The sequence below is a fragment of the Pongo pygmaeus genome, chromosome 4 (genome assembly GCF_028885625.2).
Source record: "Pongo pygmaeus isolate AG05252 chromosome 4, NHGRI_mPonPyg2-v2.0_pri, whole genome shotgun sequence".
Lineage (NCBI taxonomy): Eukaryota > Metazoa > Chordata > Mammalia > Primates > Hominidae > Pongo > Pongo pygmaeus.
Window position 1 is genome coordinate 40,903,110 of NC_072377.2, and position 25,703 is coordinate 40,928,812.

Sequence of the window (25,703 nt, forward strand, 5' to 3'; positions counted from 1 at the left end):
GTTAATGAACTTTTAACGGGCATTTACAGGAGTTCCTAAAGATGTTTTATGGATGTACTCAAAGTATTCATAAATGAGGAGAATTTACATTTGGTTTTCTTCTAAGACAGACTAGTCAATCTTACAGAGTTCTGTAAGATAAAAATCTTTATGCCTAAAATACCACAAATGAGAATTCACAACCTAACATTAGCTAGTTAAGTTAATTGATCTTGATTGTTATTTATTTTCCACTCTTTATTCCCAATTTGAGATACTAGTATTTCATAGCTAAAGCACCATTTTATGTTTTATATTGTTATAATAAAAGATTACAGCAGAATCAAAAATAAAAACAGACCTAAAAGCTAATATATTGGTTCCTCAACTTTGATTCATGTTTACAAAAATTATTAACAAGAAATCTTATCACCACTCTTACCAGTTTTGTTTTGTTTTTTTTTTAAGGAACAAAGAAAAAAGTGCTTCTTGCTTAGTATTACTTCATTTTCTTTTAAATTCTCAAACTCTTCAACACCACATGGAAGATACCAGTCAAAGGCACACAGGCCTGATTTTAGATTTCTGGATGATCTGAAGTGTATTCTGTCCCAAACAAAGACCTATTAGGCTACTATTCCTGCTGGCCATACATATGTCTTCTAAAAATCATGTATTTATTCAAATCAACAATTCTTATACTGTCAAGTGTAATTTTTCTAATATATTTTCTTCACAAAGGACAATGCTTTAAGATTTTTATAAAAATATGGCTCTCAACAGATACCAAACACAGCAAAGAGACAGACATAGGCACAATGTCTTTCTAATGGCCGCACTAATAGAGAGGGCAATATACTATTATTTATCTCCCAATATGATGCAGTATAAAGCACAAATGTTACCTATGACATACACTTGCCAAAAATAGTTAGACTCTAAATCTAATCTCTACACCTAACTTTCAGTTTACAAGAAACACGTGAGATAGAGGAACAAATTAAATGACACAAACAAGGAAGCAATCAAATAGAAAATTGGTCTGGACTCTTCCATCAGTCAATGTCATGGGGGATAAAAGTAGAAAACCCAAAGATGCCAAAAGACACTAAAGAGACATAATAACCAAATATAATGTGTGAACTCCTTAGATCCTGGTTTTAAAAACATGTACTGTAAAAGACATTTGGGGGAAAACAGGAAAAACCTAAACGTGAACTAATATTAGATATAAAATTGTTAATTTTTGTAAGTTTGATAAAAGATATGTTAGGTAAGATAATATCCTTTTTCTTAGAAAAAACATGAGGAATTAGGAGTAGGTGTCATAATGTCTGAAACTTACTTTCAAATAGATCGGCAAAAAAACCCTGTAAATATGCAATTATGTATGCCTGTGTGTGTGTGTGTGTGTGTGTGTGTGTGTGTGTGTGTGTGTGTGTGTGTGTACGCATGTGTAGAAAGACAGGGATAAAGCAAATATTCAGAATTGTTGTGTCTAGATAGAGGAAATACGAGATTGTCCTATTCTTTTGTTTTGTTTTGGAGACAGTGTCTCACTCTGTCACCCAAGCTGGAGCCCAATAGCAGAGTCACACCTCACCGTAGCCTCAACCACTGGGCTCAAGCAATCTTCCTGCCTCGGCCTCTCAAAGCACAGAAATTACAGACACAAGCCACCACACACAGCCAGAATTTTTTAAAACTGGAACTGGAATCATACTAGATATACGATTTATTTATTTGTTTATTTATTTGACAGGGTCTCGCTCTGTTGCTCAGGGTGGAGGGCAGTGGCAAGATCATAGCTCACCACATCCTCGAACTCCTGAGCTCAAGCGATCCTCCCACCTTGGCCTCCCAAAGTGCTGGGATTACTAGTATAAGCCACCGTACCCAGCCAGTTGTACTATACTTTAATATAGATTTGAAATTTTTTCAAAATAAAAAAGGCCTTTTCCACCATAGATTATAGAGATACCATTCTATATTTTCTTCTATTAATTACATAGTTTTACCTTTCACAAATTTTTAATCCCTCCAGGGTCCATCTTTGTGCATGGTATTAGATACAGATACAGTTTTATTTTCCTCTATGTAGTAATCCAGTTTTCTCAACAGAATCTACTAAAAATTTTGTCTTTTCCCCACTGACTAATGAAAAATGATTTTTGGTCCTTCTTAAAAATCTAAGCAGAAAAAGGAGAAAAGGAATAAAAAAGAAAAAGAGGAAAGGAAAAAAGAAAAAAGAAATGGGTTCATATAGGAACAACTTAGCTAAGGAAGGGCTAAAAATAAATGAAGCTGTTATCAAATTCCTGTACAGCAAGTCATATTTACTTAAGCATATAAGAAGTAAATGGCAAAGAACAACTAAATACCTATTTTTTTTTATGTATGTGCCCTCAAAGCTATTCAGGAAATGCCTAATTTACCTGATACATAATGTCATAAGCAGAAAGTTTCCAGTGATAAGACCACCTTTTACTGACCAATCACTTGAATTACATTTTACTTAGCATTTACTCTTCTTTAGGCACAACAAAAATGATGGCAAAGCAGGGACATAATTAGCATCCTGAAAACTATTTTACAAACTTTCATTTTTCAGGTGACTTTGAAACACCTTATTTCTTTGATTAATTTAGCACCTAGAATAGATTTTTAAACATGAATTTATCAAATTCATAACTCTTCATCCCATTACTGACAGCGAGCTAGAAAATGTAAGCTGTTCTCCATAAAAAAAAAAAAAAAAAAAAAAAACTTTAAATACATACCTTTTATTTTCAGCCAAACTGGCTCCTTCATCCTTCAGCTGTTTACTTTTCTCAGCACAGCCTTCAAGAAGAATTTCTTTCCTACGTTTAATGGCATGAAGCCAGTTTCCTTCATCGTTGTCAACTACATCCTTCTCATCAGCAGCTTCAGCTTCAAACTGCTGGGAAGTGACCTTTGAGACCTTCTCACCAATTTTCCTCTTCCACCCAAAGGAAGCCATTCTGGAAAATTACAAAGAAACAGCTTTAAAATTCAAACTTGGTCTTTTTTTTTTTTTTTTTTTTTTTTGAGATGGAGTCGCACTCTCGTTGCCCAGGCTGGAGTACAATGGCACCACCTCGGCTCACCGTAACCTCCGCCTCCCGGGTTTAAGTGATTCTCCTGCCTCTGCCTCCCGAATAGCTGGGATTACACTCATGCACCACCCACACCAGCTAATTTTTGTATTTTTACTAGAGACGGGGTTTCTCCATGTTGGTCAGGCTGGTCTCGAACTCCCAACCTCAGGTGATCTGCCCATCTCGGTCTCCCAAAGTGCTGGGATTACAAGCATGAGCCACCACGCCAGGCGCAAAACTTGGTCTTTTATGGAAGTATTCCAACCAATAGGTAAAGAGGAAATAACAGGATTAGACTATCACCATTTTTCAACCCTAATTAGTGGCTGTAGGCAATAATCATCAATGGCCACTAACATCACTAAGAAAGACAACTGGACATCACAAACCTCCTGATGGAAGTAGCATGCCACTCATGAAGTAAGTACTCCTACAAAAATTAACCCTGAGTCAGATCAGGCCTCTACCTATAAGAAATACGGGATAAAGTGAAGCATGTTCAATAACACATCAGAGATGCAGACAGCAAAAAACAGAAACTAAAGGAAAATAAAGCTGGTTTCTTCAAGAAATAAACTGCCAGGAAAGAAAGAAGAGAAAGAACGGAGGTAACCCCTAAATTAAGAGAGACTTAAGAGACATACTAACCAACATAATGTGTGGATCTTGTTTCACTCCTGATTCAAAAAAGCCAATGAAAAGAAAACTTTTTTTTTTTTTTGAGACAAAGTTTCACTCTTGTTGCCCAAGCTGGAGTGCAATGGCACAATCTCAGCTCACTGCAACCTCTGCCTCCCAGGTTCAAGCAATTCTCCTGCCTCAGCCTCCCAAGTAGCTGGGATTATAGGCAGGCGCCACCACACCCGGGTAACTTTTTGTATTTTTAGTAGAAACAGGATTTCACCATGTTAGCCAGGCTGGTCTCAAACTCCTGACCTTAGGAGATCCGCCCACCTCGGCCTCCCAAAGTTCTGGGATTACAGGTGTGAGCCACCATACCCAGCCAGAAGGAAACATTTATGAAATAGGAGGAATGGGAACACCGATTTGATATTTGATGATATTAAGAAATTACTGTTTTGCTTTGTTTTTTTGAGATGGAGTTTTGCTCGTTTCCCCAGCTGGAGTGCAATGGCACAACCTCGGCTCATTGCAACCTCTGCCTCCCAGGTTCAAGCGATTCTCCTACCTCAGCTTCCCAAGCAGCTGGAACTACAGGTGTGTGCCACCATGCCTGGCTAATTTTTTGTATTTTTTGTAGAGATGGGGTTTCACCATGTTAGCCAGGATGGTCTTGATCTCCTGACCTTGTGATCCGCCCGCCTTGCCCTCCCAAAGTGCTGGGATTACAGGCGTCAGCCACCGCACCTGGCAAATTATGGCTATTATTTCTTTGGTGTGATAATGGTATTGTAATTATGCTTACAAAAGGAACCCTTAGCTTTTAGAAATATAAACTGAAATATTTTATATGAAATTATAAGACATCTAGGAATTGTTTTAATCAGTGGAGGTTGGGAGTGCAATGGAAGAGAAAATATACATGAAATTAGATTGCTTTTAACTGATAACTAATGAAGTTGAATGATGAGTACATAGTGTTCATTGTACTTTTTCCTTTCATATGTGTTAAAATTTTCCATAATAAAAAGGTTTTAAAAGATTCAAACTTGGTAAATGACTTAACTCACAAAATTATTGGGTAAATTTTAAAATAGCAGATGCTGGCCGGGCACGGTGGCTCACGTCTGTAATCCCAGCACTTTGGGAGGCCAAGGCCAGTGGATCATTTGAGGTCAGGAGTTTGAGACCAGCCTGGCCAAACCCCGTCTCTACTAAAAATACAAAAATGAGCCAGGCGTGGTGGTACATTCCTGTAATCCCAGCTACTCAGGAGGCTGAGGCAGGAGAATTGCTTGAACCCAGGAGGTGGAGGTTGCAGTGAGCCTGGGCAACAGAGCAAAACTCCGTCTCAAAAAATAAATAAATAAATAACAGATGCTGAACTTTCGGTAAATCTGCAATGATATACAAATGTAAGAAATAGAGGATAAATGATAAAAGAAAGTTAACGGAAATCCTGAAATAATTCAACAAATATTTATTTAGAGAAGAGATTAACTGAGGGATCCAAAAATTTACTAGTTGTATAGATGTTCTTCAAGATACTGAGAAACACTGGGAACTGTATATAAATTGTACAAAATTCTTTATATCTGTGTACATTTTGGAGAATAGTGTTTAAGCTTTCATTCCATTCTTAAAGGAGTCTATAACCACAAGGAGATTTTGATCAAATGATCAACTAGAGAAACAGAGAAAAAAGCAATGAACCAAAAAACGTAAAGAAAAGAAAAGCAACGAATCAGAGGGCTTTATGAAACTACCAAAGAATGGGCATTGTGGGAGTATGGGAGGGAGAGAAATGAAATACTGCATAAGTTCGAGCAGGTTTCAAGGTCTTCATTACTGATGCACATGGCTGAAGTGATGTATAAGTACAGGCCTATCTCAGAGTTGTTGCACGGTCAGTTCCAGACCACTGCAATAAAGTGAATAATACCAGAAAGTGGGTCACACAAATGCTTTGGTCTCCCTATGCATATAAAAGTTACATTTACACTATACTATAGTCTATTAAGTGTTATAGCATCATATCTTTAAAAATGTACACGCCTTGCTAGTTGCAGTGGCGTGTAATCCCAGCACTCTGGGAGGCTGAGGTGGGCAGATCACGAGGTCAGGAGTTTGAGACCAGCCTGACCAACATGGTGAAACCCCGTTTCTACTAAAAATACAAAAATTATCCGGGCATGGTGGCATGCGCCTGTAATCCCAGCTACTCAGGAGGCTGAGGCAGGAGAATCGCTTGAACTTGGGAGGCGGAAGTTGCAGTGAGCCGAGATTGCACCACTGCATTCCAGCCTGAGTGACAGAGCGAAACTCCATCTCAAAAAAAAAAAAAAAAGTACATGTCTTAATTTAAAAATATTTTATTGCTAAGAAATGCCAATGATCATCCGAACCTTCAGCGAGTCCTAATCTTTTTACTGATGGAGAGTTTTTCCTCAATGTTGATGGCTGTTGACTGATCAGGGTGGTGGTTACTGAAGGCTGGTGGCTGTGACAATTTTTTAAAATAAGACAACAGCGGTCAGGTATGTTGGCTCACGCCTGTAATCCTAGCACTTTGTGAGGCTAAGGCAGGTAGAGGGCTTGAGCCCAGGAGTTTGAGACCAGCAAAACCTCATCTCTACAAAAAATTCTTAAAAACTACCCAGGCGTGGTGGTACACATCTGAAGTCCCACCTACTCAGGACACTGAGGCAGGAGGATCACCTGAGCCCAGGAGGTTAAGGCTGCAGTGAGCCATGATCATGCCACTGAACTCCACCCTGGCACCCTGGGCGACAGGGTAAGACTTTGTCTCCAAAAAAAAACGACAACAATGAAGTTTGCTGCATCGACTGATTCTCCCTTTCACAAAAAATTTTTCTGTAGCATGCAGTCCTATTTGGTAGCATTTTACCCACAGTAGAACTTCTTTCAAAATTAGAGTCGATAATGTCAAACCCTGCCACTGCTTTATCAACTAAGTTTATATAATGTACTCTAAATCCTTTGTTGTCATTTCAACCATGTTAACAGCATCTTCACCAGGAGTAGATTCCATCTCAAGAAACCACTTTCTTTGCTCATCCCTAAGAAGCAACTCCTCATCCTTTCAAATTTTATCATGAGATTGCAGGAATTCAGTCACATCTTCAGGCTCCACTTCTAATTTGAGTTACCTTACTATTTCCACCACATCTGCAGTTATTTCCTCCACTGAAGTCTTGAACCCTTCAAAGTTATCCATGAAGGTTGTAATCAACTTCTTCCAAATTCCTGCTAATGTTGATATTTTGACCACCTCCCATGAATCACAAATATTCTTAATGGTTATCTAGAATTAGAATCCTTTCCAGAAAGTTTTCAATTGACTTTGCCCAAATGAATCAGAACAATCACTATCCATGGCAGCTATAGCCTTACAAAATGAATTTCTTAAATAGTAAGACTTGAAAGTGAAAATTGCTCCTTGATCCATGGGCTGAGGAAAAGATGCTGTGTTAACAGGCATGAAAACAACATTAATCTTGTACATCTCCATCAGAACTCTTGGATGACAGGGTGCACTGTCAATAAGCAGTAATATTTTGAAAGGAATCTTTTCTTCATGAGCAGGTCTCAATAGTGGGCTTAAAATATTCAGTAAACCATGCTATAAACAGATATGCCATCATCTAGGCTTTGTTGTTCCATTTATAGAACACAGGCAAAGTACATTTAGCATAATTCTCAAGGGCAATAGGATTTTGAGAATGGTAAATAGACATTGACTTCAATTTAAAGTTCCCAGCTACATTAGCCTTCACAAAGGAGTGAGCCTGTCTTCTGATGCTTTAAAGCCAAGCATTGACTTCTCTGCAGCTATGAAAGTCCTGGAGAGTATCTTCTTCCAATAGAAACCTGTGTCATCTACACTGAAAATCTTGTGGCCACGCGCAGTGGCTCACACCTGTAATCTCAGCACTTTGGGGGGCCAAGGCAGGAGGATCACAAGGTCAAGAGATAGAGACCATCCTGGCCAACATGGTGAAGCCCTGTCTCTACTAAAAATACAAAAATTAGCTGGGCGTGGGAATAAGGACAATGCAAATACTCTCTCCCCAGGCCAATCATAATATAGAAGAATGAGTTTCCCATGTTTGAAGATGACTGTAAGTATTGTAGGGGAAGATGGCTGAAAACGGAAGTGTGGATACTATGGAACAGAAGTTAAAAGGCACACAGTGGGGACAACCTGAGAAAATACAGATCATTAGGAAAGACTCACAAGATATCAGTGTAGAGACAAGATAAAAAGAAGTCTTGTATTTATGATTATCCCTAATGGTAACAAGAATGATGACCACGTTTTCCGGTTTCAAGATTCCAAATGAATCTTTCTTTATTCATAAGGTAAGGCACCAGGCACTGTGGGAACCCTACTAATACTAAAGGAAACCTAGTGTGTTTACTGGAGGTAAATTACAATAAAAATCATTGATCAAAAGAAAAAAAAGTAAAAAAAATCATTGATCAGATCTGTAGATTATATGAGGGGCTGTGATAGGGTGGGAAGGAAAGGAAAAAGTGAGAAACAGACCTACACATTTTTTAAAATTAATAGGTCATTCAGACTCCGATTACCCTCCCCATCTTCCAACCCAAACCACTGTTATAAATGCTGGGGACAAGTATAAGTTAAGGCCCAAGGTGGTGGTTCTCAACCATATGTGAAAAAACCACGCCACTATTGCCTCAGGTGTTTGAGCCATTCTCCTCCACAGATCCCTTGAGACCTTCTAGAGATCAGAGGCTGCAGAGGTCAGGACAGACTGAGGTTATGAGGTTGTGGGAGGCCTGATGCCACTAGCAATCAACAAGTTTAACCTGAAAGAGGGAGACAAAAATACATTCCTCTCAGACAAAAAGAGGAGTTAATATTGAGTGAAACATACAAGCAAGTTCAGGGATGGAGGGAAAGGAAAATGAGGAATTTCATGCCCCAAGCTTCACATTTCTCCAGCAAACAGCAGCTAGTCATCTGCTCAAAGTAAAAGGAAAATAATAGATCTGAGTTCCTGAGAAAAAGGGAAAAGATCTAAAATAGTCACTGTGGAGATAAGGAAAAGCAACAAAGGAAAAATAGAGATACCAAACAGTAGTATCAAGGGCCCACTACAGTGTAAAAGCATGGATCTGTTATCAAGGCCATTAGCAAAGTTTTATATTTTCTTCAAAAGTGTCTGGAAACCACAGAGTACAGTCAATTTCAATACACGATATGTGCTACAAGAGAGTAAACAAAGGATGCCATGATACCAGAGAAGGGACACTTGTGGCTTTCTGGAGGACTTAAGCTTTGAAGAAAACTTAGCCAGGCTTAAAAAGGTATGTGAATCCTAGAACATGCAAAGCACTTTCTGCACTGGAAAATTTAACACTCCCAGTTGTTTCAGATATCTTAAGCCGTACGGGTTTATTGTTCCTCTATGACTGTTTAAACATCAAATTAAAACTTCATATGAAGGAGGCTTTCCTGAGTCTAGTTAGAAGCACAAAGCGCCAACATCCTAGACTTAACATGTTTTTACCAGAGTAAGAAACCATAAGAGTAAACCACAATCACACCGGTTTCATGTTAAACTCATGAAACCAGACAAATTCAACCTTTTATACAGGATTGTATTTCAGGAATGGCATAACGATTCTAAACAACGATGCTGTATCCTAAATTCCTGTACTGTTACAAAGATCCCTATAGTAGGCGCTCAATAACTGTCGACGGCTTGACATTTACCCAGCCGCCAGAGAGGGCTTGTCTTGAGTGTGTCTGAAGATGCAGCACCCAAAGGGAAAAACCACTACATGAACAAGATCAGGAAATCACAACAGCATCCTTCTGGGTAAAAGGAGGTATTCGGAGGTGAGGAATCCAAGAAACGATTTACCCAAAAACGCCACCGCAAGAGAAAAACCAGTATTAATGACTTTCCCTTCATCGGTCAACAATAATAAAAATGCTCAGAAAAGCTGCCCCGGACGTCACCTGCGCATTCACGGACCGCCCCGGGCCGCAGACACCTCTCCAGCGGGGGGCGGCCGGCTTGTCCCGCCCGTACCACCGCGCAGGGAAGGTTGCGGCCGCGCAGCTCGGCGAAGGTGCCACGGCGGGCCCGACCCCCAGACTCGCTTGTCCCGGGAGACCAACCCTAGCGACCAGGCTCTGCCGGATCCCGTCGAGTTTCAACTCCTATTCCGAAGGTCCTTTCTCCCCCAATCACAACACCCACTCGCCTCTTTTTCCTCCTCTTCCTCAGCTTCCACCGCCGACCGGGCAGCCCCAGTTACCTGATAACGGCTCCCAAGGCCCCGTGTTTACATTCTTTCCCACTGGAAGCAGAAATTTTCACGCCCAAATTCCTACCTGCCTGCCCTGGATCCCTGGTTTCCTAAGAAACGGGTTTGGCCCACCCCTGGGCGTTCGAACAGTCCACAGAAGCGGGCAAAGGAAAGACGACTGTCTTTCCCCTCCGCCAAGCCCTTCTCCGGGACCACAAATCCCAGAAGTCACCGCGGCCGCCCCCACTGCATGACCTTCTGGGATTTGTAGTAGTCAGGGCCACGCGGCTGGGCGCGCCCTCTAGCAGCAGCCCTGAGTGACCGCAGCGCACGAGCGCGGGAAAATATGGCCGCGCGGGCTGAGGAGCGCACCGAGAGGAGCCGCCCCCGCGGTACCGCGCAGCGTCGCGTCCAGTCAGTGGGGAACAAGGTGAGGGGAAAACTATTTTACGGGATTCAAAGAATTACGATATGCTCCTGCCCCGAAGGGGTTTATAGCCAAGCTGATGAGGTCGGCCAGACTCAAGAGAACAGAGGCAAAACTCGGTTATAAAGGGCTTGAGGCGGCCGGGCGGGGAGGCTAGTCAGGGAGGCTCGAGGCTGAACTGCAGGCTTCACGTGAAAGTTACAAGTGAGTTGGACCCGGAAGGCAGAATTACGGCCTGAACGTAGCTGTGCATCATGTCTTGAAAATAAACGAGCACATGTAACAAAGGTGATCAAGACTGTTAATTTATCCAACTCTCCTGCCCAAAAGAAGACTTATTTTTGGAAGTCATACTTTCTCAGCCTCAGCACCATTAACATTTCAAACTGGATAATGCTTTGTTGGGGGACAGGGTGCCCTCTGCATTGTAGGGTGCTTAGCAGCATCTCTGGTCTCTGTCCACGGGATGTCACCACCAGTCAATTGTGACAGCCAATGGTTTCCCCAGTGAAATTTCCCCTGGAAGAAAAACCATCCCTCCCACCCTGCCCCGTTGAGAACCACTGATGTCGACCAACGATTTGTCCTGAGTGTCACCGACACCCTTTCAAAGCCAAAATTATTTTCATACTAATATGAAGACGTGATTTGCCCTTTGCACAATGCTGACGTTTGCACTGATGGTGGAAAAGCAATGGTAGGTCAAGGTGCTGGCACCTCCACACAATTACAGTAATGACACCAAACCATACTGGAGCTCTTCACCACCACACGCTCACAGTAAGAAAAATGGGCCAGGCGCGGTGGTTCACGCCTGTAATCTTAGCACTTTGGGAGGTCAGGAGTTCGAGACCAGCCTGGCCAACATGGCGAAACCCCGTCTCTACCAAAAATACAAAAATTAGCCAGGCCTGGCGGCGCGCACCTGAATCCCAACTACTCGGGAGGCTGGGGTGGGAGGATCCCTTGAGCCTGGGAGGTCGAGGCTGCAGTGAGCCAAGGTCATGCCACTGCATTCCAGCCTGGATGACAGAGCGAGGCACGGTTTCAAAAAAAAAAAAAAAAAGGAAAAATGAACGCTGTCACCAGAGAATATCCCTGATGAAGTTGTAAAAGTTACTTTATTATAACCACCCCGACACTTAAGATTCTTTGTAAAAACTTGGAAGTCCTCACAAAGTACTTCTGCTGCATATTGAAGTATGATGTATTAAAGAAGAGCTATTGTGAGATGGCATTATAAACTGAAGTAAATACTTTTTTTTCCTGGAACACAAATTTTACTAAGATGAGTGACAAACCGGTTATTCAGACTTGGGTATTTGACAAACCTTTCTTGAAAATGAACAAAGGGAATCTGTAACTTCAAGAAAAACAAGGAAAGGGAAAGGGAAAGGGGAACAGGAAAGGAAAGGAAAAAAGAGAGAGAAACAGGCAGGGAGGGAGGGAGGAAAGAAAAAAAGAATTGAGTTGCCAATGATAAAATTCAAGATTTTAGGCAAAAAAAAATGATTTTGGAAAAATGGTATTCACCATAATGATCTTGGCAGCTTCCCAGTATCTCCAGAATTTTCTGATATGTGATTATCAGTTGTGACTTTTATTTACATTGTTTGCTTAAATACATCAATATTTGCACAGGCTGCATAAGTGAACCAGTAGTATTTGAAAACGATCAATGCATGACTGTGGTAGCCAGCCTCCAAGATGGCATTCACTCCTGGCATTCACATCCTTATGCACTGCCTTCCTACATTGTACTAGGGTTGGTCTGTGTTACCTACAGAAGAGGGCAGAAGTGACCGTTTATCACTTCTGATATTAATTATGAAAGACACTAAGGTGGTGGCAATGTTTCTTAATCTGCCCAGAGGTTTACATGGTCATGTTTCCTGTGTACCTGAAACGCTGAAAATTCATTAAGCCAAATACTTATTTGTGCACTTTTCTGTATATGTCTATGAAAGTCTTAAATAAGAAAACATGTACCTCCCTAACAAGACATCCAGAGGAGTATTTATCTTATGGTCACATTCATAGTGTCAGTAGTTCATAATAGCCATAAGAAGGAATAGAGTTTGCAGAGTGAGTAAATGGTACTTGAAGCTGTGCCCTCTACCTAGGGGTCTTTGCTAAATCTCTCAAGTAACTAACCCTGATCTGCTCTACTGTGTTTAAGGGTAGCTCCCACTAAGTTTTTATACTTCACCCACCACTTCTCTACTAACTCTGACTGGTCTATGATCTTGATTCACCTAACATATTTAATATGTCTTATGCTGTCTTTTTAAGACAACATGATCATTTTCCAAAATCCTTTAAATTTATCATAATTTATTGGCATTTACAGTAAATAGAACAGTTTATTTACAATAAATAAAAGAGTTCAAAAATTCTGATTTTTCAAACGAGAATTTCTTGGACAATTCTTGTACAGCCAAGGTAAATAAATACCTACAGCAATTTATACATTCCCTAAAAAAACCTTATATACTATTCATAACACTCTTTAGCAGTTTTCTTTTGTTTTGAAGATAACAGAGTGTCAACAATCTAGCACAAGCCCCTGCCTAATCATGCCATATGGATACAATATTTAATATTAATTAAATTCTAACAGTAGTAGGATTCTAACCAAATCAAGTGTTAGCAACTGATAAATGGTAGTTGCTTTGGTTTTTATTTTATCTATCATGTTTTGTTCAAGTGGTTGGTTTTTAGATGAAATCAATACTCATGTAGTCGAGATAAAAATCACAATGTTTGAGAACTTAAATGTGGTCAGGCACTATATTTTATATTTCTAGGTACTTTTTTTGTTGTTTTGGTGGGGGTTTTTTTGAGACAGTCTCGCTCTGTCGCCCAGACTGGTAGTGCAGTGGCATGATCTCAGCTCATTGCAACCTCCACCTCCCAGGTTCAAGCGATTCTCGTGCCTCAGCCTCCCAAGTAGGTGGGACTACAGGCGCCCGCCACTACACTCGGCTAATTTTTGTGTTTTTAGTAGAGACGGGGTTTCACCATGTTGGCAGGCTGGTCTTGAACTCCTGACCTCAGGTGATCCACCGACCTTGGCCTCCCAGAGAGCTAGGATTACAGGTGTGAGCCACTGCACCTGTCCAGTACATTGTTAAAAAGAAAGGTGTACAGATACTTAGCCTTTTTTTTTTCCACTGAGTTTTCCCAGAGGTTAAAAAACATAAGTACATTGTAACAGATGATAAATGGAGTTTTTCTTTATTATATCATATTTCTAAATCAAGGAAGTTGAAATTATATACTTAAATATACTCTGGTCAAAATATACATGAACCACAAATATTAACTTCTAACTACCAACAATTTACAGTTACGTTGTATGTGGAATTTCATTCTTGTCAGAACTCACAATGGAAATAAAATTTCTATCATGGGTGGGAAGATGAGGGAAAGAATTAAGGGGAAAAAATTTGGACAGCACACACTTTTCTTTCATTCCAAAGGTGCCAGTCAGAACACAGATGCATGGAGTTCCACATCTAGCCCCAGGCTACCAAGCATTAATTCAATGTCAATGGTGTCACTACAACATCAAAAAGAGCAGTGCTAGGCAGAGGATTTTGTATAAAATAATCTAAAACTCTGAAAAACTACAAAAGCATCTCAAGAAAAAAATTAGGTAAAAGCAATGGAGTTTATTTCAGTGAAATTATTTTAAATTAGATATGATATATTAAGCTCCCATATGCCCCAACCTGGTAGAAAAGTTCCTCTCAGTGAGAAATCATTTATTTTAATGGCAAAATTTTTACATATCAGTAAAATCTGTTATATTTAAAACTATGTATACAGTACATTTCTGGCAAAAAACCTTATACATCTTTCAGTTGTCAAGACAAAGTAAAAATATGGTTGCATAAAGTCACAAAAAATATAAATTGCTGAAAAGATAATAAAAAAAGATTAAAAATCATTTGCATTGCCTCCCTTACCTCTTCAATATTAGTAACAATTTGCAAACAACAAAAATATTGTGAAAATTCTGTTGCAACCTTGACACACTTAACCAAAGGTGGTCATTTCAAATATCCTAGCTTAAAAAAGAATTTACTGCAATTGTCTGTGCATTTATCATACTATTTATAGAAGTGCAATATTTAAATATTTTCAAAATAAAATGCAGTAACTAAAATGAATCACAATAACTTATAAGAGAAGCAAAGTTTACAAAATTAACAATTTTTAGAAGGTCCTATTTAATTGGTTCCTCCTTTTCTTCCCCCCTCCCCACAACAGCTTATATAGCGCCATTACTTAATTCTATATACAAATTTGTAACTTTAAAAATACAGTCTTCTGTTAACATCAGGAACATTATGCTGCATTTAGAGACCCTAAGTAAAATTAGAATCCCCTAAAGAAAGGGCCACATAACAAGTAAATACAGTTTTGAACTCATATTTAAATGGAACTTCTATTACTTTGTACAGCTTTCAAATTAGAAGTTGAATAGAACAAGCCCTGGACAAAAAGCAGCAAGACTTTTCTTTTGAATTCAGTGCATCATTCTAGAAGTGCTTGAGTCAAATCTACTAGAGTCACCATTTATGCAAGCTATCATGACATTTGAGTTCATTATCATCTGGTTACGTAAGTGCTCACTGTATTTGCCAAAAATAATCCTAAAACATGATTCTTAAAATAGAAAAAATATAGCTCTGTTGCAATGGGAAAAGGATTAATACAAAAAAATCAATTTCTTAAAGTTAACATAAGGCAAATATCAATGATACAATATTATCATACACGATACCAATTTTATCTGAGGTGACTAAATCTTCATTTACATCTATTGTGTGATGCAGTTAAGAATGACAAAAAGAAAATATCAATGTAAATCAGAAATCTTAGGAAAATCCAGTATCTTTAAAAAGTAATTTAAGCCCAAAACAAATGTGACCACTTATTAATAGAATCGATTTGTTCCACATTTTATCAAAATAATAATAATATCTCCAACTAAAGAGTTAGAACCAAGTGTCATATGTAAACTTTAATTGAATCCTAGTTTGAAATAATCAGGTATAAAGAAATTTGGAGTTAACTTCAGAAATTTAAATATGGCTTGATTAGATGATATTGGGGAATTATTACTTTTACAATAGTATTACAGATTTTTAGGAGAATGTCATTATCTGTAGGAGATACTTGAAGTATTTTCATGGTGATAAGTATGTCTGTAACATCCAAATGGTTCGGGGAAAAAAGCATATATACATACACACACAAATACATATATGCATATATATGCATAACTAGCTGTATCTATACATATATAGGTATAGAGAAAACAAATGACAAAACATTAACAACTGCTGAATCGAAATGGTAGATATACATGTGCTTACTGAACAGTTTTTCAATTTTTCTGTTTTTAAAAATGTTCATAATAAAATTTGGGAAGGAAGTCATATCAGAGCACTTAAAGTTTGTAAGAGATAGTTTTCTATGCACTGAATCAATTTAAAAGATACATAATCAAATAACTAGCAATGTTTGCATATACTCAGTAATGACTGACATGATGAGCCAGAGGAATTTGTGAAATTGGCAAAAATAGTATGATTTATTTACAGTATATGCAACTCAGCTCTTGTAACAAAAAGAACATTTTGCGTACAGAATATCGTGGGAATATTTTAAGATTAAAATTAGTGCTAGAGTATCTGAATATATAAATTCTGTGTTTTTGGACTTGTAAAGCTAAAATGAAATTTAAATTAGGTCTGATATCTGATATGACTTACCATACACTACAGAATTTTAAAAGGGGGATATGGAGGCCGGGTGCGGTGGCTCACGCCTGTAATCCCACCACTTTGGGAAGCTGAGGTGATGGATCACGCGGTCAGGAGTTCAAGACCAGCCTGGCCAACATAGTGAAACCCCGTCTCTACTAAAAATACGAAAAATTAGCCGGGTGTGGTGGCACACACCTGTAGTTCCAGCTACTCAGGAAGCTGAGGTGGGAGAATCACTTGAACCTGGGAGGCGGAGGTTGCAGTGAGCCGAGACCATGCCATTGCACTCCAGCCTGGGTGACAGAGTGAGACTCTCAAAAAAACAAAGAGGGAGGGATATGGAAGAAGTTATCCAGACTGTTAATACTGCTGGAAGATACTAGCTATTTAAGAAGTTAAGGAGCCCAGAAAACAAAATCACCTATAAAGGTCTTGAGAATTCTAGGCAAATATTTATTGAATAAATTTATGAAGCAAATATATAACACGTAATAATATATGAAGGCCTTTATGTAAATTAATATTTTCAAAGCCCTGTGTACACTAAATATAAAATAGCCAAAAATCAAGTAAGCCTGAGAGACCTATAATTCACTGTGTATATTATGCTATATACATACTGCACAATGAACAACAAAATGATCTTAATTCATTTCTGCATATTAGGCTTTTAACTATAAATCATGTTCCAATCCCTGTGCAAATTGCATTCCAAAACTCCAGCCCTCCGTTATAATTATGTATAACTCGATTACAAATGGAAGCATTTGGCTGTGACTTATTATGCATGCTTATTGCTGCAAAAGAAATAAGCAAAGTTTTCTGTTTATTGTGCAAGAATTTTAATTAGATTTGCACACATCTCAAAAAATTCTATTGTGTGACTTCCAGGTCTTGGAGTTAGGTCAACAGGAGAAGAGTCAAGTGAGGTCACAGATGAGGTAAGAGAAACTTCTGAGGATTTTCCTTGAGCCTCAGCATCTGAATCACTCCTTTGGCAAGATCGATAGTTGCTAACTGATCCCGATCTCTGTGGAGTAGCAGTCCCTGATTTGGCTTCTGTAATTTCATCTGGGTAAAAAGAATTTCAATTTATTATAGTCTATGACCTTCTCCCAAAAATTTTTGTAACAGTATTGAATTTGCTTCTTTAAGTGGGGCTGCTGGCCAGCTATCAAGAGCACGTTTATTCTGAATACCTTCTAAAATAGTCAATGAGCCTGTATTAAACTATTCACCTTTTTTACATACAGTATGTATTCTCAAGATAGCTAATCAAAGTTGGATACAGTATAGCTACTCATCAGTTGCAATCCAAGGTTAAGAGCCCAGTAAACCAACAATCTAGGGATTGATATTATTCTATAGCAATAAAAAGTAATCCCTCTATATTAAAATCATAGAATCAATGCACTTAAAATTTGGAAGGTATACTGGAAACCATCTCATCCAACCCCTCACTTTATTGATAAGAAAACAAACCCAGAGAAGTGACTTGCCCAAGGTAACAAATGAACAAAAAGGTAAGTCTAGAACCCAACTCTCCTCTCAGCTCAGTGCTTTTTACTTTCCACTTTCCCTTCATATTTCATTTAGTATTTCATAAAAGAGCAACAATTCCAATGAATAAAAATCGAAGAAAAACTAAGGTTGGGAACACAATACAAAAACAAAAATGGGCATTCAATTGGTATACCCCAGTACTAGTAAATCTAAGGTTGCAAATTTGATCCAAATACAAGAAAAATAAAACTCATTCCGTATTTCAGACTGCATTAGTATATGTTAGCAGATACATACTATATGGACCTAAAGATAACCAGACAAACTGGTTTGGCCAACATATCATGGCTCAAACCTGTGTCTTTCTGCTACTATGTGTGTACTATCTTTGAGTTTATAAAGAAGAAAAAAATTCAAAGGTGAACCTCATCTAATAATTCTATGCAACCTTCCATAAGCAAAGGTGATATTATATATATATTTTGCAAAGACAGAGTCTCAGTATGTTGCTAAGGCTGGTCTCAAATTCCTGGGCTCAAGCGATCCTCCCATCTCAGCCTCCCAAAGTGCTGGGCTGTTTACAGGCATGAGCCACCACACCTACGCTCAACAGCGTAGCTTAATGCAATTGAATTGGCCAATGAAGAATTGCCATAACTTCATTCTTAACTGAAAACTTATTTAATAATAAATAAAAGCTTACAGAAGAGTCAATATTTATTTCTAAATAAAACATTGTCTCTTATCAAAATGAACTACACCAAAAAAAAACAAATGCAGCAGAAAACTATCACCTTAGGATCAGACTACACCTGGCTTTAAGGATTTTACAAGATGATAATCTTAAAAAGACAAAATGCTATAAGATTACAAGAATAATAAGATTCATAAATGTTAATATTGCAAAGGCACAAGAAGTCACATTTTTTATTCCTTTGCAGTTGAATTACTAGGACAAGTCAAGAAGCCTCAAAAGAATCAAAAGAGTAAAATACCAAGTTAGTAACAAGGTCTAATCTATGTTGTTTTGTGTGATGTACATACCATCAATACTACGGAAATCCAGTAGATAAGTTCTACTATCCACTTGGTATAACTGTAGACTCATTTTGGAGTAAGTGCTTGTCACAGGATTCTTCCTTCGTACACGCAAATAATATGGGTTTACAACCTAGCACATGGTATAACAAAAACCAAGTCAAAAGTAATTATTCTATAAAACATTTTATAGACTATGGGTTTGCCAAATATGCTAATAATCAAAATGTTATTTCTTTCTTACCTTCCATTCATAATCCAATTGTTTAATTGCTCTACATACTTCTGCCATAATATCATTTGGTCGACTTTGACTTCTAATTCCTAAATGCCATTTTGCTTTCCTTACACCTTGGTGTTTGGATTTCTGTGGATTTAATTCATCAAGGGTATGGCGTGCCCTTGGTGTTTCAGCAACCAAGAATGGTACTCTTTCAGGATGGGGCCGAGTCAGGTGATGATCATCAAGAAAAGAATCAGGTGGGCTTGTCGCCAAATAGAAATCTTTGGCTTCATTCATTATTCTCCTATTATCTATTATGAGATGGTAGGCAACTGCCAAAGGATCCTGGTGATTTCTGTTATAAAGACAGCTGAGAACTTCCTCTTCTGAGCACTCAAACTTTTCACATACTTCTTTTAAGGCTTCATCGTCAATCATGGTTGAACTATATGATGGATCCTCAGGAAAGAGATACTTTGGAAGGTCCTGTTTAAACCATTCATGTTCCCTGAGAGAAAAATGGCAGGATCAGGAGAAGGACTTTGAATAGAGCTGAGACTGAAAGTAACAGTTTAGGGAATTTAAAATACGACTTAATTTATATTTATATTTATACTGTATTATTGTCACTTTTTGCATTGAAATTTTCCTCTTCTAGCCTGCACTTCATTGTATATGTTGAGGGAAATGCTGCAATCTCCCTCCAGTTTTAAGAGGGAGAATGTATTGATATAGCAATGGGGGGAAAAAAGTTATGGGACAAATGACAACGACAAACAATGAAAAGAACAGCTTATTTCCAGCTTAGAAAAAGAACATATTAGGTAGCTTCATTATAATACTCTTTTGATATAATGTTAAGTGGAAATAATATAACAACAAGAAAAATAGTAGACAACTATTGAGTACTTACTATGTGCTAAGTTTTATGCTAAACACTTCATATACACTATCTCCCCTCATCATCGAAACAATTATATGAAGATAATATCTCTTTGTTTTAAATGAAGGAATTGAGGTTTAAAAAAAAAACATCAAGGAACATGCTCAAGGTCACAAAGACAGTAAGTGACAGAACCAGGATTATGACCCAGTTCTGTGTGACTGGAAAGGCCATGCCCTGAATGATTTCCTATTCTAATTCCCTAACTTCATATATTTAAGAATATGTTTGACCTGAACTGTGTTACTTTGCTGAAACTAAATACAATCCAGAGAGGAAAAAAACAACAACAAAAGAACAATGGTTATCTTCTGGGTCATGGGATTAAAGATAATTTTTTATTCTCTTCTCTATTGTTGGTGTTTTTCTAAGTCTTTTCAATTGTCATGTATTACATTTTAATTGGAAGAAAATAGGTAAAATACAAGCAAAAACATTTCTTACCTAGCTATCTTAAAATATAAATTTTAGAGAATGATTTGTCCTTTCCCTTTGGTGATAAAATCATGCCCTGCCATTCATGGTCTCTTTTTTAGCTAGTCTAAAACATGTGTAGTAAGTGGAAAGTAATCAAGCTTCCAGTTCCACATATAATCTTTCCTTCTTCTTCATTATACTAATGCTTTCGTATTTAGTATTCCTAGATCCATATCTGATTTCTTTCTTCCTTCTCAGATAAATGTGCAGTCTAGCCATTAGAAGACCAAAAGAGACCAAAATTTCCATAGGGGGGAAAAAAAAGAAACAAGGCTTGCAATAAAATTGTTTAAGTCTTCATCAGAAATGGCTCACCCAAATTTGAGAAGAAAATTTGTCATCATCATTTTTGTCTAATTTAAACTATTAGGTTGAACCAGATGAAACTCGTAATACTGACTTTTACCTACAAAACAGGAATTTTGCATGTAATTCAATGTATACTACCAGGAAAAACATGTCAATTAAATCTCATTCCTTGGGATTAAAAAAAGAAAAAAAAATACAATAATTCATGAGATAAGAAATAAAATAGCCCCCCACAAATTTACTACTGAAAAGTATTAATCCTAACGCCAGGCATACTGGCTCACACCTGGAATCCCAACACTGGGAGGGAAAGGCACAAGGATCACTTGAGGCCAGGAGTTCAAGACCAGCCTAGGCAAAAATAGCAAGACCCTGTCACTACAAACAAAAACAAAAAACAAAATAATAACAACAAAAAACAGCCAGGCATGATGGTGGATGCCTGTAGTCTCAACTACTAGGGAGGCTAAAGTGGGAGGATCACTTGACCCAGGAGTTACCAGCTACAGTGAGCTATGATCACACCACTGCACTCCAGGCTGGGTGACAGAGCAAGACCTTGTCTCAAAATAAATAAATAAATAAAAATAAAAGATATACATATATATGGGGCCTCGCTATGTTACCCAGGCTGGTCTCAAACTCCTGAGCTCACATGATCCTCTTTCCTCAGCCTCCCAAAGTGCTGGAATTACAGGTGTGAGCCACAGCACCAGTCTTTCATTAGCTTTTTTGTTAATTTAAAAACTAATATGATGTTCAGTGTAAAAATTTCAAAACAAACATGTGTAAGTAAAAAGTGAAAGCCCTCCCTCTTACTAATCTTACTTCCCTAAGGTAACCAGTTTACTATGTATTTCTAATAACAAAATAAAATAAATGTGTCTGTACACTATTTTTTTCACATAAAAACAGGATTACACTGTATATTCTGTTCTGCAACTTTTTTTTTTCACATAACTTTTATCATGGATACTATTAGATCTAATAACTTCCAAACTGCTTTATTACCTGATATCTTTGATTGTGGCCCTCTTCATGGGATCCACCTGCAGCATATGTTTCAAAAGGCTAATCACAGAAGGATTTAAATATTGAGGGGTATAGAAGATCCCATCACATATCTTCTTAAAAAGAGTTGGCACATGGTCATCATCAAATGGAAGGGTTCCACATAATAAAGCATAGAGAATAACCCCACTGCTCCATATATCTACCTCTGGGCCTGCATACAATCTGTAACAGGAAATAACAATTGGATTAAAGAATCATTTTAACCTAAGAATCAGTTAATCAAAAACTTCAAATATGGATATTTCATAAAGAATTCATAAGCAGAATATGGTTTTTATAGCCACTACTACATGTTACACATAAAGTTAATTCCATCAGTATTATCCTTGAAAACAAAAGTCAAGAAGTTTTGTAAATTACACACCATGGCTAAAATTCTGTTCTCCTATTTACTATGGCCCTGATGGGATCTAACAATAGGGCCAAGTCTTGAACAAACATATCACTATTCAATTTAAAACCATTGGTTTTTGTTACAGAGGAGAGATTAAGTGATATTTCATCAACTGAGAATGTGCTTTAGTAATGGACTCTGAACCCACAATCCCAATAACACAAGACCCCTTACACCAAGGTGAAAGGATCCTGAGGCTGTGAAAGCAAGCCAGGCAAATTGGTTCACAGAGTTTTTAAATCCCATTTGCAGTGCACTGTAGTCAAGTGCCTTAACTAGCTGCAGACTAGTTAGATCACCCATTCAAAGTCTGGATTCAGGAAAAGGATTTATTTAAATTTACGTACTGCTGAACTGATCGATAAATATTATTTTGAAAGTAAAAGTTCTCATACACCAAGAGCTTGAAGAAAGACTTTATCCAAACTAGAAAAATTAAATTTCAGTAATAGCCCATTGCATACATGCAGTTATAACATTTCTTTTTATTTATTTAAATAACACTTTCCACAGTCTCCATGTCCTGAATTGTTTTATTCCTAAAAGAATTAAGATAGACAACACAATTTTTAAAAAATTTTTTAAAATAATTTTTGACATTAAGTTAATATTTAAAAAAAAGATGAAACTTGACAAATCTAAAATTAGGTACTCCTGCCTTACAGCCATATTTTTACACAAATCTCATTTCTTTCAGCAGTCTAGGCCAACAAGCTTATAAAAATAGAAAGAAAATACTACAGTATTTCTGCATTGAGTTAATCAAGATGCAAAACATTCACATAAATAAGCATGGTTTGGGTGAAAAGTTATAAAAAGTTCATTATAAAAACTACCAAACTTCAGCTTCTGTTTTCAATTTCAGTAGTATAGTGAAGGACAAAGAGTTATTCTTAAAAATATTAAATTCTCCTGTTTTCCAAACTATTCAAAAAGTGACACTGTACAAATATCTTCATGTTCTCAATGCTGGTAGTTAGTAAATTGAGAGGTTAAAATTCTTATAATATTGCAGTCTCTAAAAGGTTTAAAGAGCAAAGATTCAACATAAATGAAGTCTAAAGATTACTTCAGCCCAATTCTCCAAGACATTTTATCATGAAACATAAAGGTACTACAAAATGCCATCTATGTAAAAAATTAAAGCTACACATTACATGTTTAATTTTTCCTCTGAGTAAATAGTAATCCTTTTCTAACTACTAGATATTTCTGTATTATTCAAGTTTCCAGTGTCTTACCTACTTTTTAAAACACCCTAGTTTTAAACTTTTCATTTCTTCCACCTGGGAAAAAAATTAATGTACTCTCTTCTAACAACTTTAATATAATGTTGACTTGTCCTTAACCCTCATTCACGTATAAATGTGGTTAAGAATAAGCCTTATATTTCTTTCCTTTCATTAGAATTAAATATGACACTATAGACTAACAAAATCTAGGAGAAAAAGACAATTTCAAATGTATTGAGGGCGGCAGGGTATCAAATACTACCTTCCTGAAATTACTTCTGGTGCAGCATAGTTGGGTGAGCCACAACTTGTTCTTAAAAATTCACCATCTGACATCATGTTTGAAAGACCTGAAAGTGCACAAAATCAGCTACTCAAAAGATTTCCCAAAGACAAAAATTAAAATCCCATTAAACAATAAAATTGAGTTTGCATTAAAATGATAAATCATCATTTTGTTATTTGCTTCAACAAAATCCTATGGTCTATTGTAGCCAAATATTCTGCCATTATGCCCTAAAATGTGTAATCTATTTCAACATTTAAAGTTAGTGCACTGTTAAGAGTTTAATGCAAATATATTAAGCTGTTGGTTACTTTGCTTATTAGAAAAAACTTGCCATGTTTAAGTTTTATTAATACAGAAATTACTAGGGAAAATAATCTGTAACAGATGAATACAAGGATTAAAATTCAAAGTTCCTATTAAGCCTGTTCTGATTCTTTTAAAAAAAAAAAAAAAAAAAAAAGAACAGTAATTTTGAATTTCAACGTTCCCTCATAGTTGTACTCCAAAAAGAAACTGTTGCTCCCTCAAAAATGCACCCTATAAAAATAATCAACTGCGGAATAAGAAATTCAAATAATTTAGCCAATTACTATTTTAAAAAAAACAAAAAAAACACACCAAAACAACCAGCTCAGGTTTGGTTTGCATTTTCCAGTTAATCTCTAAACATTTAAATAGATATAGATATAGATACATAGATGTAGTCAAAACTGAGGAAAATTTTTATAAGAATATTCTCTGGGCCAGACATGGTGGCTCACACCTATAATCCCAGCACTTTGGGAGGCCAAGACAGGCGGATCACTTCAGCTCAGGAGTTCAAGTCCGGCCTGGCCAACATAGTGATTCCCCATCTCTACCAAAAATACAAAAAAACATAGCTGCGCGTGGTGGCCCGCATCTGTGGTCCCAGCTACTTGGGAGGCCAAGGTGGGAGAATTACTTGAGCCTGGAAGGCAGAGGTTGCAGTGAGCCGAGATCATACCACTGCACTCCAGCCTGGGTGACAGAGTGAAACTCTGTCTCAAAACAAAAAACAAACAAAAAAAAAAAGTTATCTGATTTGAACTAAAACCAACCTAAAGAAAAGAATTGAAAAGATTCCTTTTTCTCTTAGGTTTAGTAAGGTCAATGGCAATTTATATAGGAAATACAGAAAAAATAAATTCTTTTTTTTTTTTTTGAGACCGTGTCTTACCCTGTCGCCTAGGCCGGACAGGCGATCTCGACTCACTACAACCTCCACCTCCTGGGTTCCAGCAATTCTCCTGCCTCAGCCTCCAGGGTAGCGGGGACTATAGGCGTGCACCACCATGCCTGGCTAATTTTGTATTTTTAGTAGAGATGGGGTTTCACCATGTTGGCCAGGCTGGTCTCGAACTCCTGACCTCAGCTGATCCGCCCGCCTCGGCCTCCCAAAATGCTGGGATTACAGGCAGAAGCCACCACACCCAGCCAAAATAAATTGATTTTTAACAATCAAAATGTTCTTTAAACAAATTATAATTTACTATCATTTAAAACATTTTTAAATTTTTAAATAAATTTTTTTTAATTAAAAAATTGTTTTAAATAATTTTAAATAATTAAATTCACATAGTTCACTTCTGGCTTTCAAAGTTTTAAATAATTCCATCCCACTCACTTTCCTTCTTCTCCATACTTGATTCTTTGGAACATATTGGAAATAAAGCTGCTACCTTCTCTTTCACAAATAATACTCTTTTCAAATAGTCTCTCTAATGCTATTGTTTAAAATTTAATTTTAAAGATATTTAAAGAGCCAGGTGCAGTGGTGCACACCTGTAATCCCAATACTTTGGGAAGCTGTGGTAGGAGGATCACTTGAGGCCAGGAGTTCAAGAGCAGCCTGGACAACATAGTGAGAACCCGTCTCTACAAAAAGACAAAACTTAGCCTGGCATGGTAGTGCACACCTGCAGTCCCAGCTACTCAGGAGGCTGAGGCAGGAGGGTCACCTGGCCC

General features: G+C 37.5%; 2 protein-coding genes across 5 annotated transcripts in view; both read right to left on the minus strand.

Annotated features, from left to right (window-relative positions):
• Window positions 1-12,783, minus strand: part of TTC33 (tetratricopeptide repeat domain 33) — a 40,747-nt gene extending 27,964 nt beyond the window's left edge. Inside the window, exons 1-2 of the mRNA XM_054489633.2 lie at window positions 10,114-12,783; window positions 2,760-2,981 (exon numbers count right to left, since the gene is read on the minus strand). Coding sequence (XP_054345608.1) covers window positions 2,760-2,980 — 221 coding nt within the window. The 5' untranslated portion in view covers window position 2,981; window positions 10,114-12,783. The remainder of the gene's footprint in view (window positions 1-2,759; window positions 2,982-10,113) is intronic.
• A 1,326-nt stretch (window positions 12,784-14,109) lies between these two features.
• PRKAA1 (protein kinase AMP-activated catalytic subunit alpha 1) overlaps window positions 14,110-25,703 on the minus strand; it is a 39,243-nt gene continuing 27,649 nt past the window's right edge. For 3 of the 4 annotated variants that reach the window (XM_054489634.2, XM_054489635.2, XM_063664772.1), the window contains 5 exons: window positions 23,691-23,778; window positions 21,740-21,964; window positions 19,021-19,507; window positions 18,783-18,909; window positions 14,110-17,306 (listed from right to left, as the gene is read on the minus strand). In XM_054489634.2, the coding sequence (XP_054345609.1) occupies window positions 17,062-17,306; window positions 18,783-18,909; window positions 19,021-19,507; window positions 21,740-21,964; window positions 23,691-23,778 (1,172 nt within the window). In that variant the 3' untranslated portion in view covers window positions 14,110-17,061. Of the gene's footprint in view, window positions 17,307-18,782; window positions 18,910-19,020; window positions 19,508-21,739; window positions 21,965-23,144; window positions 23,215-23,690; window positions 23,779-25,703 lie in introns of those variants that run through there. The other variant, XM_054489641.2, reaches the window with a different exon arrangement.